The 18,084-nt window shown below is 35.3% G+C and overlaps 2 protein-coding genes across 4 annotated transcripts; one reads left to right on the top strand and one right to left on the bottom strand.

The window, feature by feature from the left end:
• Positions 1–1,201: 1,201 nt before the first annotated feature.
• LOC132303827 (uncharacterized) lies at positions 1,202–5,233 on the bottom strand. 3 transcript variants are annotated; one of them, XR_009481353.1, is made up of 3 exons: positions 4,829–5,233; positions 3,780–3,984; positions 1,202–1,460 (listed from the first exon to the last, which is right to left on the bottom strand). XR_009481353.1 is itself a non-coding variant. In XM_059801260.1 (3 exons), exons 1-3 carry the CDS (start codon positions 4,333–4,335, stop codon positions 1,451–1,453), a joined length of 291 nt encoding a protein of 96 aa, XP_059657243.1. In that variant the 5' UTR covers positions 4,336–4,822; the 3' UTR covers positions 1,202–1,450. The 3 variants fall into 3 exon arrangements, 2 of the variants coding, with proteins under 2 accessions (XP_059657243.1, XP_059657241.1); XM_059801260.1 differs by lacking the exon at positions 4,829–5,233 and adding an exon at positions 4,230–4,822 and having other exon boundaries at positions 3,780–3,954; XM_059801258.1 differs by lacking the exon at positions 4,829–5,233 and adding an exon at positions 4,230–4,822.
• Positions 5,234–16,533: 11,300 nt separating this feature from the next.
• Positions 16,534–17,562, top strand: LOC132305293 (uncharacterized). Its single transcript, XM_059802958.1, has one exon. It carries the CDS (start codon positions 16,534–16,536, stop codon positions 17,560–17,562), a length of 1,029 nt encoding a protein of 342 aa, XP_059658941.1.
• Positions 17,563–18,084: the final 522 nt, after the last annotated feature.

An 18,084-nucleotide genomic window follows, 5' to 3' on the forward strand; every position in this document is an offset into this window, starting at 1 on the left:
TGTTGGTCCCACTCACATCAAGACTTAAAATAAAATGAAAATTTCAATTGAATCAGACTTATTTTGGACAAAAAATTTGCCAACACAAAATTACATATCTCACAAAAGTGAGAGAGAACAGCAACACGTCAATGACACAATGGCTTGCAACAAATTAATCACTCCCATGCATGCAAGTTTAATCGAACAATAATGGAGATTTATAAATTCTTCCTCAGATGTGAAAGTACCAAAATTCATCATATTGTATCAAAAAAATGGTGTGTATAAAAATGGTACCTCTATGTCTAAAATAAAAGTGGTACATAAAAATAGTAACGGTAGTTTGAATAATAAACAATGTTTTCTTATGTCTACATCAGTATTTTTGTCAACTTAATTCGAAAATTATGACTTTAATTCCATCAGATGATAAATATAAATTCATAAATCCATATATTTGTAATAATCCTTAAAACTTACTTACCAATAGCGAATTAAAAAGAAAAAAATAAAAGAAACCTCACTTACGGAGTAATAAATTTCCTAACCCTACGAAGATACAAAAAGTACAAACAAACCCTAATTCAACTCGGAGTATGAACGAGTCCGTTTGTTTTATAGGTTAAGTTGCCCTCTTTTCTTCTCTATGTAGAACAAAAGGAAAGTCATGTGTTCATCATCTCCGACTATCTTTTGGATCTGCACGAGACCCGCCTCAATATTTGCTGAAAACACAAGGTAGAAATTTACATCTTTTTTACTTGTGTATGGAATATATATATATATATATTACTTTTTGAATGAACAAATTTTGTTGCAACATAGTGGTTTGGAGGGTCTTCTTTCAAACTTTTTAAACCTACTTGCCAAAACGGAATTCAGAAAAAAATAATAATAATAATATAAATCTGGTCACCAAAATACTCCGTTAAATAATAAATAAAAGAGGAAACTTTCCTAAAGCCAGGAAGACACAATACAAGAAAAATAGTTTTTACCACGGTGAAAAACGCTTTCTACCACAGTTATGCACAGTGGTAGAAAGGGTGCATAACCGTGGATGAAAGTGTTATATAATTTTTTTTTAAAAAATAGTGTAACCTCTATGAGGCCTTTTTTTTTTTTTTTTTTCCTAGTACTAGCTTTGCAAGGACCCAAGAAGCAAACCCTAACTAAATAAAAAATAACATCATAACCAAAATAACTTACAACTAGCCAATAACTTCATATATATATATATATATATATATAACCAATTCCAAATCATTATACAAAAATTAACCATATACAAATTTCAAAGAAGTACATGATCCACAACTTATATCTTTACTTAACCAAAATAAAACAAAAATTCTTCATATTTTCTTGCTCTATTTTAGTCTCTCTTCTATATATGCAACTTCTTCATGGGCCATACAAAAAATATAGCAGCAACAAAAAAAGTAACGGCAACCGCAATCCCGCAATCCTAGCTTGACCTACAAAGATGTAATAGTTGAAATAAGAGAATGTAAAGCAAGTTGTAAAGTTGCCAAAATTAAAACCAAGTTAAGAGCCTAAGCATATATGTTACAAACATAAGAAAAAATAAGACAGTGAAAGCATATGTTACAACCATAAGAAAAAATAAAGTATGCATGTTTGACTGTTGGAGGGGTTGTAGACTTCTAAGTAAGAATATGAGATGCATACTTCTTCTATGCTACAGTTGGAGGGGTTGTAGACTTCTAAGTAAGAATATGATATGCATACTTCTTCTATGCTTCTAATCCATATCTTCACTTTGAATTTTTATGCACTTTGCTCTAAAAATTGTTGTGATTGGCTAACTATACTATACTAAGTCATCCAAAGACGCACTTAAATACAAAGTCATCCAAAGACCAATACAATGAACCATAAAGGGATTTTTAACTCATTTTTTTTTTTTTTTCGTTGATAAGGGATTTTAACTCAATTACTATCTTAGAAGGATTGAATGGGGTTTATTCTAGAGATTAAAGGCAAATTAGGGACTGGTTGGTTCAATATTATTGTAATTTCTACAAGGTAGACACTACCTGTCCTCCCATTGTCTTCAATTCCAGATTTGTCCCCTCTATAGAGGATAGAGAATCTATTGAAGATCCTATCTTGGAGGAGAAAATTAAGAATGTCAATATGTCTGTAACTCCTTCCAGGGCCAGATGGTTTTCCTAACAGGTTTCTCTAGCAATTTTGGATTATCTTAAAGTTTGATTTGGTAGCAGCCATTCATTATTTCTTTTCACACTGCAGTTTGCATCAAGGAGTTAATAGCACATTCTTGACTCTTATTCCAAATATAGTTATCTGCTTGAGAATAATGGACTATAGGCCAATATCTTTATGTTAACTCCATTTATAAGTTTGCTACAAAAAATTTGACAAGCTTCTGTTATTAGTACGTTGGTAGGGCCAGAACAGGCTGCTTTCATTAAGGGAAGAAGAATTCATCACAACATTATACTGGCTCATGATCTTCTCAAAGGTTTTAGTTCCAAAAGTACCCTTCCCACTATTGCTTTGAAGATTGATTGGCTCCTGATCTTCTCAAAGGTTTTAGCTCCAAAAGTACCCTTCCCACTATTGCTTTGAAGATTGATTTAGCTAAGGCATATGATACTATTTCTTGGAGTTTCTTAAGATACCTTCTGGTTTGGTATGGGTTTAGCTAAGGCTTATGATACTAAACCAGTATGTGTTTCTATTTTTTTTGTTTTCCTTGTGATCTTTCCCAGTGATCACTTATTTTATTGTTCATTTGTATTAGTATATATCTCCACCATTCAAGAAAAAAAATTTCCTGGCCTCCATTTATGCACAATAATAAATAAATAAATAATAAAAAAAAAATGGTCACTTAAGGCACGTAACCCCCTATACACTGCAAAATTGGTCACTTAAAGGCACGTGACCCCCTCGAGCATGAGTAAAAAGCATTAAAAATGTGTAATCAAACATCCAAAATGTATTAAAAATGAGAACACTATCATATCCCTATGACAACATAAAGAGTTCCATATTATAACAAGTCTAATTAAGAGCCTAATCGTATCACATGACATGTTTAAATCAAAATATGTTTGATTAGGAGCATGAGCATGAAATCAGTTCAAATTAGTTTTAAAGGTGACAAAACTAAAAGAAATGAAGCATGATGAGGAATTTAGAGACTAAAAAGGATGAAAATCAATGAAGATCAAATCTTAGTGCAAATTTTTTTATTTTTTCTTTTTAAATTCTTTTGAACCAAGTCAGTGTACCACTAGATGTCTTTAAGATTAAGACTAAATCCAACCCACTATGGAGGAATATATAAAAAGGCATTATACAAAAATTTTTGCCTCAATAATGTTTAGTAGAACAAAATAAGAAGAAAAAGGAAATTGCTTCATCATAGTTAAGAAGAAACCAAAGAGAAAATTCCACAAGATTTGCAATTCTGTTCTTGAAAACATCTAATCTCTTACAGCAGATATTGAAAAACAGTACTTATTAATTGGTTTTTTCCTCAGTCATCATTCGTAAAGTGTTTTAGGAACAACTTGAGCGCCATGCCATTTTTGAAGCTTATATCTGCTCAGGCCATATACATCATTTGTCAATCTACCCATAAAAAAGTGCAGGTCGCATAAACACAAAGTGGAACTGTATATATCAGCCTAAAACACAAATAAAAAAGGCTAAAAGATTATCAACAATCATAAATTATGATGTGGTCCTAGCAAATCACATATTAATAGTGAAACAAAAGTAACAAATCTTAATGGACTAACCTGATATGCAGTTCCAGCTCTTTGTCGCATCTCCTCTTCGTCATAGTAGTGGCTTTGCAACTTGATGCTGCCCAGAAATTTTTTCCCCTAGAAGTTGCAGCAATTGTCGAAATACTCTCTTCCACATCCATTTTGAGAAACTCTCCTCTTTCTCCATTATCAGAAGGAGGTTTTCCTGAGTAGGAGCAGATACAACGGTCCCAATCTACAAATCAATGGAAATGGTATATGTAGGAGCAAAATAGGTTTAGATTTGTTAAACAATTAATTATATTTCTTCAAAACACAAAAACAGACCCGTAGTTTTATATTATGTTTGATGGATTTATGTATGGACTTTAATTAGGCATATGATTATGCAATGGGATTCACCAAACAACTAAAATAAGCTAACAAAACACTATATAAATAGCAAACAAAGTTAAATTATGTTTTAGGTGCTCGACATACCGCGAAATAAATGATTACTAATGCGAAAGTCCACCTGCAGAATTATTGTAATTATTGTATCACAATAATCAGACATTTCAGAATCAAAGTTAAGAATAATGAACATAAATGTAAGTGGCAGAATTTTAACTCAAAAATAAGGTCTTATTGGCGTCAAACAAACAGAAAACTAGAATTCGACTGATGAAATCATATAGAATATGGGAAAATGATGATGATTAGACAAAAGCAGCAATAATAAATTGATGATGATTTGACAAAAGAAGCAAGTTGCAGAGAGAGGGCTTGAGAGTTAAGAGACAGGAATGGCGAACCCGAACTGGAACAGCGGGCGATGGAAACTGAAGGATATGAGTTTTGATATTTTGAACAATCTGAAATGATATGCGGTTCTGATTCTTGTAGATTTTGTAGTTTGCAATTGCACAGAGAGAGAGGGCAAGTTCAGAGTCGAGAACGAGAATAGAGATGGAGGCGACTGGGGAGGCTGAAATGATTTGCCCTAAAAATTTCACTAAATAGGATTTAGTTTGCAAAACAAGAATTGCAGAACTTGATTAATTGATTTAGAAAAAAATAATTTAAAACAAAACCCATACATGCAAGTTAGCAGTTGCAGAGAGAGGGCTTGAGAGTTGAGAGACAGCGGGCCAGAGGCTGAAGCTTGCGAACGGCGAACCCGAACTGGAACAGCGGGCGATGGAAACTGAAGGATATGGGTTTTGATATTTTGAACAATCTGAAATGATACGCCGATATGGTTCTGATTCTTGTAGATTTTATAGTTTGCAGTTTGCAGTTGCAGAGACAGAGAGAGGGCAAGTTCAGACTTGAGAACGAGAATAGAGATGGAGTCGATTTGGGAGGCTGATCTGATTCTTGTAGATTTTGTAGTCCGCAGTTGCAGAGACAGAGAGAGGGTAAGTTCAGAGTTGAGAACGGGAATAGAGATGAAGGCGAATTGGGAGGCTGAAATGATTTGCCCTAAAATTGTATGTATGGTCTGTACGCGTGTGTGGGGTCTGAAATGATTTGCCCTAAAATTTTAAGAAAGTGGCGGTAATAAGACCCGTGTACCTTAAACCAAATTTACTTTCTACCACGGTTCCTGAATCGCAATAGAATAACTTAACCGTGGCAGAAAAAAGGGCCCAAATTTGAGTGAAATTAATTTACTTTTTACTATGGTTATTTTATAACCGTGATAAAAAATACAATTACTATCATGGTTTTTCTTTAATCGTAGTAAAAAGGATCTTTTACAATGATTTTAAAATAACTGTGGTAAAAAGGGCGTGTTAAAAAATTATTTTTCTTATAATGATATGAAAATACAAACCTAATTCAAATCGGAGTATGAACGTGGCAGTTTGTTTTTCTGTATGTGGAACAAATCAAGCAAGTCTGTTTGGATGTCTCTAATCTGTTCATCTTCTCCTGTTATCTATTGCATCTGCAAAAAACCATGGACAAAACCATCAAGCAAGTATGTTTATATTTATTTTACTTCTTGAATTAACAAATTTTCTTACAAAAATTCAGCACTACTGTGGTGTTTCTGTTATCACACTTTGTTAATTTTTTTTATTGTTTTTTTCTTCTTCTTTGATTTCAATAGTTAGAAGGATGACAAAAGAGAGTGTTGTGAGATTTATATGTACTACTTGCAAGTACACAAATCTTTGTAGATATAACTTACTTATAAGGGTGTCGTACCCAAGGAACTTGTGTAAATTAAGTTTGTCAATAGATTTCTTAAATTCCAAATTAACTTGAAAGTAGGATAATCAGATTGTGATGATTTATTCTAAATTAACTAAGTAGAAAAATATAAATGAGAATAATAATTAAATAGGCGGTAGAAAATAGAGAGATAACTAGGGAAATGACTTCACCACTAACATTGCACCACCAGTTAATTGCATAAATTTATTAGAGATATATCATATAACTTGCAGGGATGGAGCTACGATTCCAAAGTGGGGAGGGCTAAAGATAAAAAAAATTTGAAGATGAACACAATAATTCTTATGACAAATATATGTTATATATATATATATATATATATATATATATATATATTAAAAAAAAAAAAAAAAAAAAAACAATGGTGTTTTCATATATTAAATCAAGTACATCATAGATGGATACAAAAACATATATAGCATTCTCTTAAGTAACCTACTGAAGATGAACCTAAGTTATTGAAGATGAACCCTCCAATCTTTAAGAGAGTCAAATTCATTAACTACCAAATCTATATCAATATCTTCAGCAAGTTCTCTTTCAATATTGAGAATCATGCAATCTATAAGAAATTCATCAGCCATCTTGTTGCGAAGTTTAGTTTTGACACGCTTCATTGCCGAAAAAGCTCGTTCTGTTGTTGCTATAGAAACAAGAAGAGTCAATATGAGACGAATCAATTTATCAATTAGATAATAAGTTTCTCTCTTTCTTATTTCAGCTAGCATTTTGCATAAATCAGAAATGGTAGACAAATTCTGAAAACTCAGATGATAGAGTACATCAATCTTATAATGCTCCAACTGGCTTCTCAAAGCACACATCTTATCTTGAAAATCCTTAGGATAAAATTTCCCTGTAAGATCGCAATTATCATCAACTTTAAATGATTTATAAGCATCTTTAAGATCCAAAGCTGTGCCAAGAATAAGGAGTTCCACTGTACTTTCAGAGAATCTCTTATTTTACTCCATCAATTGAAAATCTATAGCAGCATTGAAAATATCAACTTGATAGTGATGATTAAATGTAATACTATCGTTTTGTTAACAAGAACGACCTATACCCACTATATAAGAAGCACTTAAATTAGGTACTACAATGTCATGTTCTTTACAAAATGATTCCACATTTTGAAAGAAAGTATGTCACCCATTTTCTCTCAAATTTTGAAGGAGTGCATTCGTACTTGAAACAAGGTTCATAGCATTTACAATGTTTTGAGTTTTTCGTTGCAATGCTTGACAAAGTATATCAGTAATTCCTATCATCTCACGCAACAAATGCAAGATAAATATAAATTCAAATGATAGCATTGCAAGATAAACACCTTTTGCTTCCCCACATATAGAATTAGTTGGTCAATTCTTTGAAAGATTTTCAATAATTATACGAGATAGACCAAATAAGTCTATCAAGCTACCAACAGAACCAAAATGAGAGCTCCATCGAGTGGCACTTGCTCGTTGTGAAGTCTTAATTTGATTAACTCCTTTACCAGTCTGAAGTTCCCCAGTAGCCAACTTATTAGCGGATAAAATCACTTGAGTTGATTGTAACTCGCTATGATGCTTAGGAGAAGCACTGACAAGATTGACAATAGAATTTAACTTGGAAAAGAATAGCCATACATCTTGCACATCTTTGGATGCAGCAACTAATGCTAGTTGTAGTTAGTGAGCAAAACAGTGTACATAATATGCATATGGACATTCTTTAAGAAACAACGCTTGTAATCCATTCCATGCCCCACACATATTGCTCGCTCCATCATACCCTTAGCCTCGCATGTTATCAATTTGGAGATCATAAAGAGCAAGGACATCTGATATTTCTTTTTTAAGAGTTAAGGTAGTGGTGTCTTTAATGCCTACAACTCCAAAAAATCGTTCTCTAAGCAAACCATTCTTATCAACAAATCTCAATACAATTGCCATTTGCTCTGTATTAGACAAATCTTGTACTTCATCAACCAAAATACAAAATTTTGCATCCCCAACTTCTTCACGAATCTCACGTCTCACCTTATTGCCAAGAATATGTAAAACCTCTTTTGAACCATTGGCGAGAGGTAATTTGCATTTTTTAGTGCATTCTCTAAGACAACTTCAGCAACTTTGTCATTTAACTTTGTTGAATGCTTTATGAATTCAATAAAGTACGTTGCTACGATTCAAAGATTCAACGGATTCATCATGACCTTTAAATGCACATGTTTAGAATGCAAGCCACCGAACACTTTCAATTGTTGTCTTAAGGTGTAATCGATTTTTTTCTATCACATCTCTAGATGATACATTCAACACTCTGTTAATATTTTGTAAAGGATTCATTAAAGCATCTGAAGCTCTTACGGCACACAAGTGAAATGAATTAGGACCTCCCATATGTTGCAAAAGCACACCTAGATCCATCATTAACCCTTTTCCAACTATTAAACCCCTTAACAGTAAAAGCAGGACGGGATAGTGGATTAGTTTCAAAGAGAAAACATGGCAAACAATATACTTTATTTTTCTTAGGAGAATACTCAATCCAAGTGAATTTTTTATACCAACTACTTTGAAATCGACGAGATTGAGCTCTATCTTGAGTGGAAAGAAACACAGGGAGTTTTGGTTGATAAGGTCCCTTTAAGATATAATTTCGTCGAAGCTCATCACGTTCATTAACGGGGTGTTTCCATATATCTCAACCTCTGTCTGCTCAACTCTTGGAATTTTTGAAGCAGGCTCTCGTTACTGCTCATTAGAGTTTGTAGTCTCAGGACGGGTACTCGTACTCGTAGAAACTGTCCCAATTTCTGATTTATCGTCTTTTCGTTTATAAAACGAAAACAAAATTTTCATCTCGAGGGTGGAAAATTCATACCGTGTAGTGCTTCAATAAACAAAAATAAAGGGCATGCCTAATTACCTATCACCTATAGAGCTGGAGCAGGAAAAAGAAAAAAAAAATTATTGATGTCTGTGTATTGTCAAAGACATGAAAAACTTTTATTGAAATTTATTTCAACTCACTCTAACTCACACACATACAAAACAAACAAATGTATGCAAATCTATCATACTTTTACATTATTTTCTCATAATTTGTCTCTAATTCACATAACTCACTGTTTTTAATTGTTAGGCTATGTTTATGTTTAATACCACCATTAATAGACATTCACCTTATGGCTTTGTGATCTTCTATAATCATCTATGTGTTCGGGTGCACCAAACAGGGCTTTGAAATTGGAACATAAGATCATGCTACAGCTAATAGACAAAGTAGATATGTGTTCGGGTGCACCAAACAGGGTTCATGTATAAACTAATAAAAGCCTAAGTTTCAATTCTCCCAAAAAATAAAAAATAAATCCCAAATTTAAAGTAACTGAAACCCTGGATTAAAATATGCAAATCTATATATATATATATATATATATATATATATATGTATATATATATATATGTATCTACAATCTAAATTTGAGCACTTATAACTTACAAGATGATTTTCGGATTTTTCCATTCTAATCTGAGTCTTCAAGTCTTCAATCTTTTAGTCCAATTCCGAAGCTCAAGTGGGTGATTCATGGTATTTAATCATTTCGTGTTTCAGTATTTTGTATTCAAACCCTTGTATAGTTGTATGATTTGTATCAGTTCGTGAATTCATTCATGTATGGCAGTATGCGCTAAATAGTTTGGTCGATAAGCTTCGGTTTGTTGGGCTTGTGCCTAGTGGGCTGGGCCATTTATCATGGATTAGGAAAGTTGGACTGGGCTATAGCTGATAAGTAATAGTACTAGTACATATATTTTTTTTTTTTGGACCTGAGCTGTAGCCCATGTTAGCCCACAGGTGGTTCCGCCCTTGATAACATGTATAGGGAATTAATCATGGCTACAAGCACATATTAATTTAGTTAGAAAATAATATAATTTAAAGCTAAGCATGAACTATCTTCGATTAGTATAAACAATCTACCTAACTACTTTACTCTAGGGTGTATCATTGTCTATCTTTTCTAGACATAATTCATCAAATCTTTAATATTATATTCAGAGAAATACCATTGTGTAATCATTCATTCACAACTACAAGAAGTGAATGAGTTGTGTTCAATCACAAGATTAAAATATCTAAGACAAGATAGAAAAATATTTGTAATTGAATTAAAACTCTAAAACCGATTCTTATTGAAAAGTCAATTAAAAATCCTATAGATTACATAATCATGCATGATAAAAATTAATTTCCAATAAATAAATACAATCAAACCAGTGATGCTAAGCTAAGGCTACATTACAACCCCAGCAAAGTGTTTAGCTAAGCATGACTGGAGTGTAATTCTTCATGGTTGAGGAAGACATCTTCACCACCATAGATTGATCTTTTCTTGCTTCTGAATGCTTCTCTTCTGTTCTCAGCCTCAAGCTTCTCTGTATCATGATGCTTTAATGATGTAAAGAACTCCTTTTAAATAAGCGAAAATCAGTCCTAAAGTTCATTTTTTCATATAAAAGATATACATGGAAATTCTGCCAAACAAAGACTTCAAAATTCATACAGACTTCTACCCCAATTTTGACAGGGTAAACAGCTGTTTTATGAAATCCTCGTGAAATACAAAATTGTAACTCTTCAAATTTCCTTTCAACTTTCGCGATAATTTAGTTGTTTTGACACTCGAGGAGAGAGAGCTGGATTACCAAAACGGGTTCAAGTTACCAATTTTAGCGAAAGTTTCCTTTTTGGAGAAGGATTTTTCCTTTTTTTTCTTCTTTCCATTCTTATCAACTTATGGCTTCCTTTGGACTATTTTCTAAGTATAATTAGACTTGTATCTTTCAACATTGCTCAGTCCCACGAAATGTCATCCTTTAAAGCTCGGAATCACTGGTCTTGACTGATTTTACAATTAAAGCCCTGAAATAAATAAAAATAATAAAATAATGTAAAATCACAAATAAATTACTATTAAGAGAATAAAACATGTAAGTAAAGGGGTTAAAATGTATAACACTTAGCGCCTAACAGAGGATTGTGTTTGGATGATTGTATTAGCGGACTTCCTGATGTTGTACTTGTTTCAATATTGTCAGTATTGACGATGAAGGATGCTGGAAGAACTAGTCTTTTATAAAAGAGATAGAGGCATATGTGGACATGCATTACTAGTTTGAACTTTGATGCCTCGCATATAATCGATGCATTTCTACTGGGAGACAAGGAAGTTGAAACAGAAAGGCCTTTGTCCATTTTTGGAACACTTGTTTATGCAACACTCTGACAGTCTCATAAATTTGAAGGTTCTTGTCTATTACTAAAATTGAAGTGCTTGGAGATACTTTATTGCTTCAATGTGGAAAGTATTGAGATTTCTACAATGAATCCCCTGTCATTTAAGTACTTCGGACCAAAAATAAACTTTCCATTTAAGAATGTCAAGCCACCTGTTGATTTGTATATCGGGGTGACTATTGCAAATATCTAATATATAAGTTTTTGGATATAATTTAAAAATGTTATCAAAGAAATTTTTTTATTGCTTTTATTTATTTATTTATTAAGCGCATTAAATTCATGTAGTACACTTCAAATCTAGGGTATATGTTATTTTGGGGAATCTAACTTCTTAAGAAGATGACTTTTAGTAATTTGTTATCATATTGGCAGTGAATGAATTACCAAATTTATCCATAGTGGGTCGATAGTGATGTGATGTATAACTCCATTTGAGTTATCTGACCGACTTCTAAATAGAAATGTTTAAAAAAAAAAAAAAAAATTATGTATACCGAATTGCTTTTATTTTTTATTTTCGTTTTAAGACGGAAGGAGTATGTTATAAAATTTTATTTAGCCATTTGAGTTATCTGACCGACTTCTAATAATATTGTAAAGACTAGATATGTTTACAAAATTTGAGATGGCCTATTTATTATTTATAGTTTGATTGATGAAGAAGTAAACTTTATGCCTTTTGTTTTTTATTTTGAGGAAATTTGACAAATTAATTTACAAATTTATATTTAATTATTACACATTCAATAAGTACCCTTTATAATTGGGAATTATTTTGTTTTTCACGCTATCACTAGGCCGACAATGCAAGACCAATAGACCACGTAAGGAAACCCATTCGGATACTCTACTCTACTTTGAAAAGGTGTAGCCTATATAAGTATAAGTTCGGCCCAACTAACCAAGGCCAAAGAATTGATAATTCCATCAACACATCATATTTCATGTCAGCCATTAGATTTTAAAGCATCTTAACTGTTTGTTTGCTAAAGTTATTGAGACATAGTAATAATCAACCCTGAACTAGAAGCCTACATCGGCGTGTCACTAAGGCTATGTTTGGTGTGAGTGAATGGAATCAAATGAAGGTGGAATGGAATGCATTTGTTTCGATTCTCTTGTTTGGTGTGTCACATTAAAAGTGGAATGGTCATTCCATCAAAAAGGTGGAATGCCCATTCCTCTTCTTAAGAGGTGGAATGACCATTCCATTTTCACCAAGAATTAATAAAGTAATAAAATAATTTAAAGAGATAATTTACGCATACACACACTATATAATATAATATATATATATACATATATATATATATATAATATGTATCTATATGCCGTTTGTTCCCTCTCTCCGATTTACACACACAAGGTTGAGACAAAAATAGTGTAATTGAACTTCCATGAGCTTTTGTGCTTGGTTATTCAACTTTCTCAGTCATTATCTAGCCCTTTTTTTTTTTTTTTTTTTTTTTTCGCGCCGAAAAAGTTGATCAAAAAATTATTTTTTTCCCTTTTATTTTTACAGTCGTCGGAGAGCCCTCTGTTTCTTTTATCTCGTCTATTTTCTCTCTCTATCTCGTCTATTTTCTCTCTTTTTCTATTATCTATTTCCCTTTTATTTTTACAGTCATCGGAGAGCTCTCTGTTTCTCTCTATCTCGTCTATTTTCTCTCTCTATTATCTCTTTCCCTTTTATATTTGCAGATTAATTTTTTTAGTTAATTTTTTTTACTAATAATAAAATGTAATTTAAAGAAACAATATAAATTCATTCTATTCCAACTTTTTTACCAAATATAGAAATGAGAATGAGATTCCATTTTTACACATTCCATGTTTACAACCAAACAGCAGAATGAGAATCATTATTCCAATTCCATTCACACCTCCATTCTCATTCCATTCCAATTCATTCCACCACACCAAACATGCCCTAAATTTATTCGTATAGTAATGTGATGTTTACCTTTTTATAATTTCAATACATCAAGGTTAAAATAGAAATGTAAATATATATATATATATATATATATATATATATATATATGAAAATGTGGAATTTTTATTTTTATTTTTTTTTGGAGACAGAAGGAATATGTTATAAAATATTATTTGGCCATTTGAGCTACCTTACCGACTTCTAATAATATTGTAAAAGACTATATGAGTTATTTATTATTGGAAATTTTTTTAAAAAAACTCTATTTAATTATGCATATTTTCAAATATGCCAACTTTTTAAAAGAATTAGGTTTGATTGCTAATTTTATCAAATTAGCTAAAAAAAGTATACAAAAACACTATTTAAACTCTTTAATGGTCCTAAATGCCCTTCTCTCTTTCAAAAAGTCCGACGGCAAAATATAGGCTAGTTTTGAGGTTCTTCAGTTCAAGTGATCATCATTTAGACAAGCATCAAAACATGGGCCAATTTTGAGATTCTCTAGTTCAAGTGATCATCATTCGGACAAGCTTTAAAACATGGCCATTCAAAGTCTTCAACTCCTTTGTCACCTTCTTCCTTTTCAATTAAATTAGAGAAATCAACTATAAACCCTTTTGGCTTATTCATTCTTTCTTCTCTATCAAACCCATTTTCTCTTACTAATTTCCTTGATCAAGACCTATCTTTTATATCACTTCCGTGTACCACTACTTTCCCTTTCTTTTGGGTCATCAAAATAACTAAAGATGGTTTCCTTCAAAGTTTAAAATCTCTTTTTAATTTTTGTGTTTAAATTTGATATGGGTTTTTTTGAAAAAGTATCAACCAAATGGAATCCGAAGGCACGAAATGGGTGATTGCTGTAATTGCGATTTTTTTTTTTTTTTTTTAGTTTCCGGGTTTCTCTATTTTAGTTGTATAGATTTTATATTAAATGCGTACAATATATATTTATATAATGGGTATTCTAGTTTAGATCAAGATATTTGCTTAATGGTTTTTTTTTTTTTCCTTACGTTTTGTCTGTTAGATCTCGTCACCGAAAATAATGGGAACCACAGCTGGACTTTTCGGGAAGAGATAAGGATAATATTTAGGATCATTAAAGAGTCTAAATAGTATTTTTGTATACTTTTGTTATTAGTTTGATAAGGTTGACTGTTGTGGGTGTCACTTAGTAGAAGTTGATGTGGCATGTTGACAAGTCAATACAACCCTAGCCAAATCCTCCGTGGTAATTTGAAAAGTCAAAAGCCTCCAAAGGTCAAATCTCGAGCACTATAAGTCCTAGCATCGCTCCAGGCCCACAAGCCTCGAAAGATCAAATCTCGAGCACTCTAACCCCTGGCATCGCTCCAGGCCCACAAGCCTTGAAAGATCAAATCTCGAGCATTCTAAGCCCTGGCATTGCTCCAGGCCCTCAAGCCTCGAAAGATCAAATCTCGAGTACTCTAAGCCCTGGCATCGCTCCAGGCCCTCAAGCCTCGAAAGATCAAATCCCGAGCACTCTAAGCCCTAGCATGGCTCCAGGCCCTCAAGCCTCGACAGATCAAATCCAAGCACTCTAAGCCCTGGGATCACTCCAGGCCCTCAAGCCTCGAAAGATCAAATCTTGAGCACTCTAAGCCCTGGCATCGCTCCAGGCCCTCAAGCCTCGAAAGATCAAATCTAGAGCACTCTAAGCCCTGGTATCGCTCCAGGCCCTCAAGCCTCGAAAGATCAAATCTCGAGCACTCTAAGCCCTGGTATCGCTCCAGGCCCTTAAGCCTCGAAAGATCAAATCTCAAGCACTCTAAGCCCTGGGATCGCTCCAGGCCCTCAAGCCTCGAAAGATCAAATCTCAAGCACTCTAAGCCCTGGGATCGCTCCAGGCCCTCAAGCCTCGAAAGATCAAATCTTAAGCACTCTAAGCCCTGGTATCGTTCCAGGCCCTCAAGTTTCGAAAGATCAAATCTCGAGCACTCTAAGCCCTGGCATCACTCTAGGCCCATCAAGCCTCGAAAGATCAAATTTCGAGCACTCTAAAGCCCTAGCACTGTTCCAGGCCCACCAAGCCTCGAGTGATCAAACTTCGAGCATACAAAGTCCTAAGATCGCTCCAAGCCCAATAAGCCTCGAGGAGCTGATCCTTGAGCATCCCAAGCCCTGGCACCACACCAGGCCCTTCAAGCCTCGAGAGACCAACTCTCGAATACCTTGAACCCTGGTGTTACGCCAGACAATACTATTTTGAAAGATTGGAGCTCCTTAGCACGAGATGAAGGTAGGATCTTCGTGTTATAGGAATCCATATTTGAGAAACTTAGGAGGATCTTGGATTGGTGGATGCGAAGTCAAGAGGTGCCTTCGCTCTCTGTAAAGCCCAATTAATAAGATGATGGGATTATATATATCGTGATAACAAACCTTAAAATCATAATTCATGCTATGTCAGGTTTGACCAACCGATGGCCAAGCAACATTTAATGCCCCTGATTAAGGGAGAAGTGACATGGCAATGTGGGACAAGGCTCGAAGAAAGGATTAGACCCTTCAGACTCCTAAATCTTCAAGATTACTCATGTAATCCAGATTGGGGGTAATGCATGCGAGGGACCATGCATGGAAAGAACCATTGGATAATAACCAATGGAATCCAGATCTATAAATGGCATTGTCCTATGTAGAAAGAACCGACCAGAAAAGGAAGAGAAGCTGTCATGAAATATTGTATACTCACCCTACTACCATCTTTATCTTGATAGTTGGTCTTCTTTTCCTCCTCCTACATTGAGTATCTCCTCTGTTTTCCTTCGTATTTGTATTCCTGATATCTTTATTTTATTGCTGTTTTATTATCTAGTAGAAAAGAACCCCTACATTTTGGCAACTCTACTGGGGATATCAGTACAAGCAGATGGAATCACAGGATATGCCAACTCACCATTCAGAGCCCTCTGTTGGAGGAGGTGGTGACTCTCCTCTTCAATCTCAGGCACCGTCACATGCTTCCAATGTTCGCACACCACATATCACAATACAGGAAAACTAAGTAGCCCCTTCCGTTCATGAGGAGTTGTTGCAGTCCAACCGTGATCTTAACGACCGCCTTGATAGGTTGGAAGCCTTGATTATGCAAAGTGCACAAGCCATAACTGTTTCTCTCACTAGGGTGGCCCTTCGTGAGCTGGATCAGCTAGACAGTTCATCTACTCACGTGCCACCACTATGGTACCCTCCTACGCAAGCCTAAGCAGCCCCAAAGCCCACCCCAGTTCAAGCGGTTCCACCGGCAAACCCTTCCCCGGAATATGTCACTGAATCCATGCTACGTGATTTTTCATGAAGCATGCCCCATCCACTGCACGTGCATTAGTATTGCGTACGAAGCCTCCGTACCCAAAAATCCTGGCTCAGACGCCGTACCCACAGGGGTACATCATCCCAAAATTTCCTAAGTATAACGGCGTCGAAAGGGATACAGATGAGCACTTACAGAGATTCATGGAATCTCTAGGCCAGCATAGATATGACGAGATCTTGCACCTTCAAGAATTCTCCAAGTCTCTCACAGGGCTCGCGTATAGGTGGTTTCGTAGCCTCGAGCCAGACTCAATCACCACTTGGCAACAACTCTCTCAGAAGTTCCACGACAAGTTTGGCCAAGCCATCGAGGGGGTCACCACCCTCTCCCTCACTAAAGAAATGCAAGAATCTCACGAGGAGCCCCTCAAGTTCATCTCTCGCTTCCAAGCCCGTGCGAGGGAATGCTTCGAGGGTAACAGTGAAAGGGTTCTGGTTGATATCTACATACAGGGCATGACTAAGACCTATAGGATACACTTGGTCAATCTGGGTCTCAACAGCTTCAGCGATCTCACCACAGCTGTACGGAACATTTGTAAGGATCTCGCACCTCCCAAGGTAGAGGTCGCTAGACAGGTAACTTGCAAAGACATGCCGGTTGCTCCTTGCAATGACAGAGCAAAAAAGCTTCGCGAGACAGATGTTAGGGCCAAGGGATCTCGAGCTGAGCAAACAAATGATCCTCCCCCATTCCTAGTATGTATGGAAGAAGTCGCCAGTACTCTCAAGCAGTGGGTCAAGCATGGTGTAGTCGTGCTACCTGTTCCTCACAAAGAGCCAACCGCGCAGGAGCGTGCGAGCCCAAATTTCTGTATCTTCCACCAAGCCACTACACATCCAACAAGTGCCTGTAGGACTCTAAGGCAAATTTTTCAACAACGGCTCAAGGGTGGTGATCTCGAGTTGACTATGCCAAAGGATGTACGGCGCAATCCATACCCTCGTCATCGTGGTGTGGTTGTGGTCACGTATTATGATGAATTGGAAGAAACCAACCCCATGTAATCAAAGGTTCAAGCACAACACGGTGAGGAAGAGTGCTGCGCAGCCGCTTTATCAAGTCAACCCCCCTCTCACCAGGCTCCTTTGATCATTTCCTTCTTCGAATCTGACAAGAGGGTCTCTACCCCTCAGAATCGTCCTTTCTATGTCACTGTACAGCTCAATGGTAGGGAGTTCCAGCGTGCTTTTCTAGATAACGGATCTTCCATTAACATCATGCCATGGGCCACTTTTCAGAAAGCTGGTTTACCCCAAGATCGCCTTGTCAAAAAGGCCATCGAAGTTTATGGTTTCGGCAATAAATCCCACCAGACTCTCGGCTATGTAAATGTTGATCTAGCTGTTGGTAGATTTGGAGCTCCCACCAAGTTCCATGTCATCAAGGCTGATACATCCTACCATGTACTCCTTGGGCGGGCGTGGATGCACCGTTTCGGCATAGTGCCCTCTACCTACCATCAATGTTTCAAAGGAATTTTGGGCAACAAAGTCATCACGGTTCCGTGCTCTGATAAGCCCTTTGCC

This window comes from Cornus florida, unplaced genomic scaffold, assembly GCF_030987335.1.
Source record: "Cornus florida cultivar Cherokee Brave unplaced genomic scaffold, ASM3098733v1 CherokeeBrave_3.0.0_Hap2_Chr04, whole genome shotgun sequence".
NCBI classification, from domain to species: domain Eukaryota; kingdom Viridiplantae; phylum Streptophyta; class Magnoliopsida; order Cornales; family Cornaceae; genus Cornus; species Cornus florida.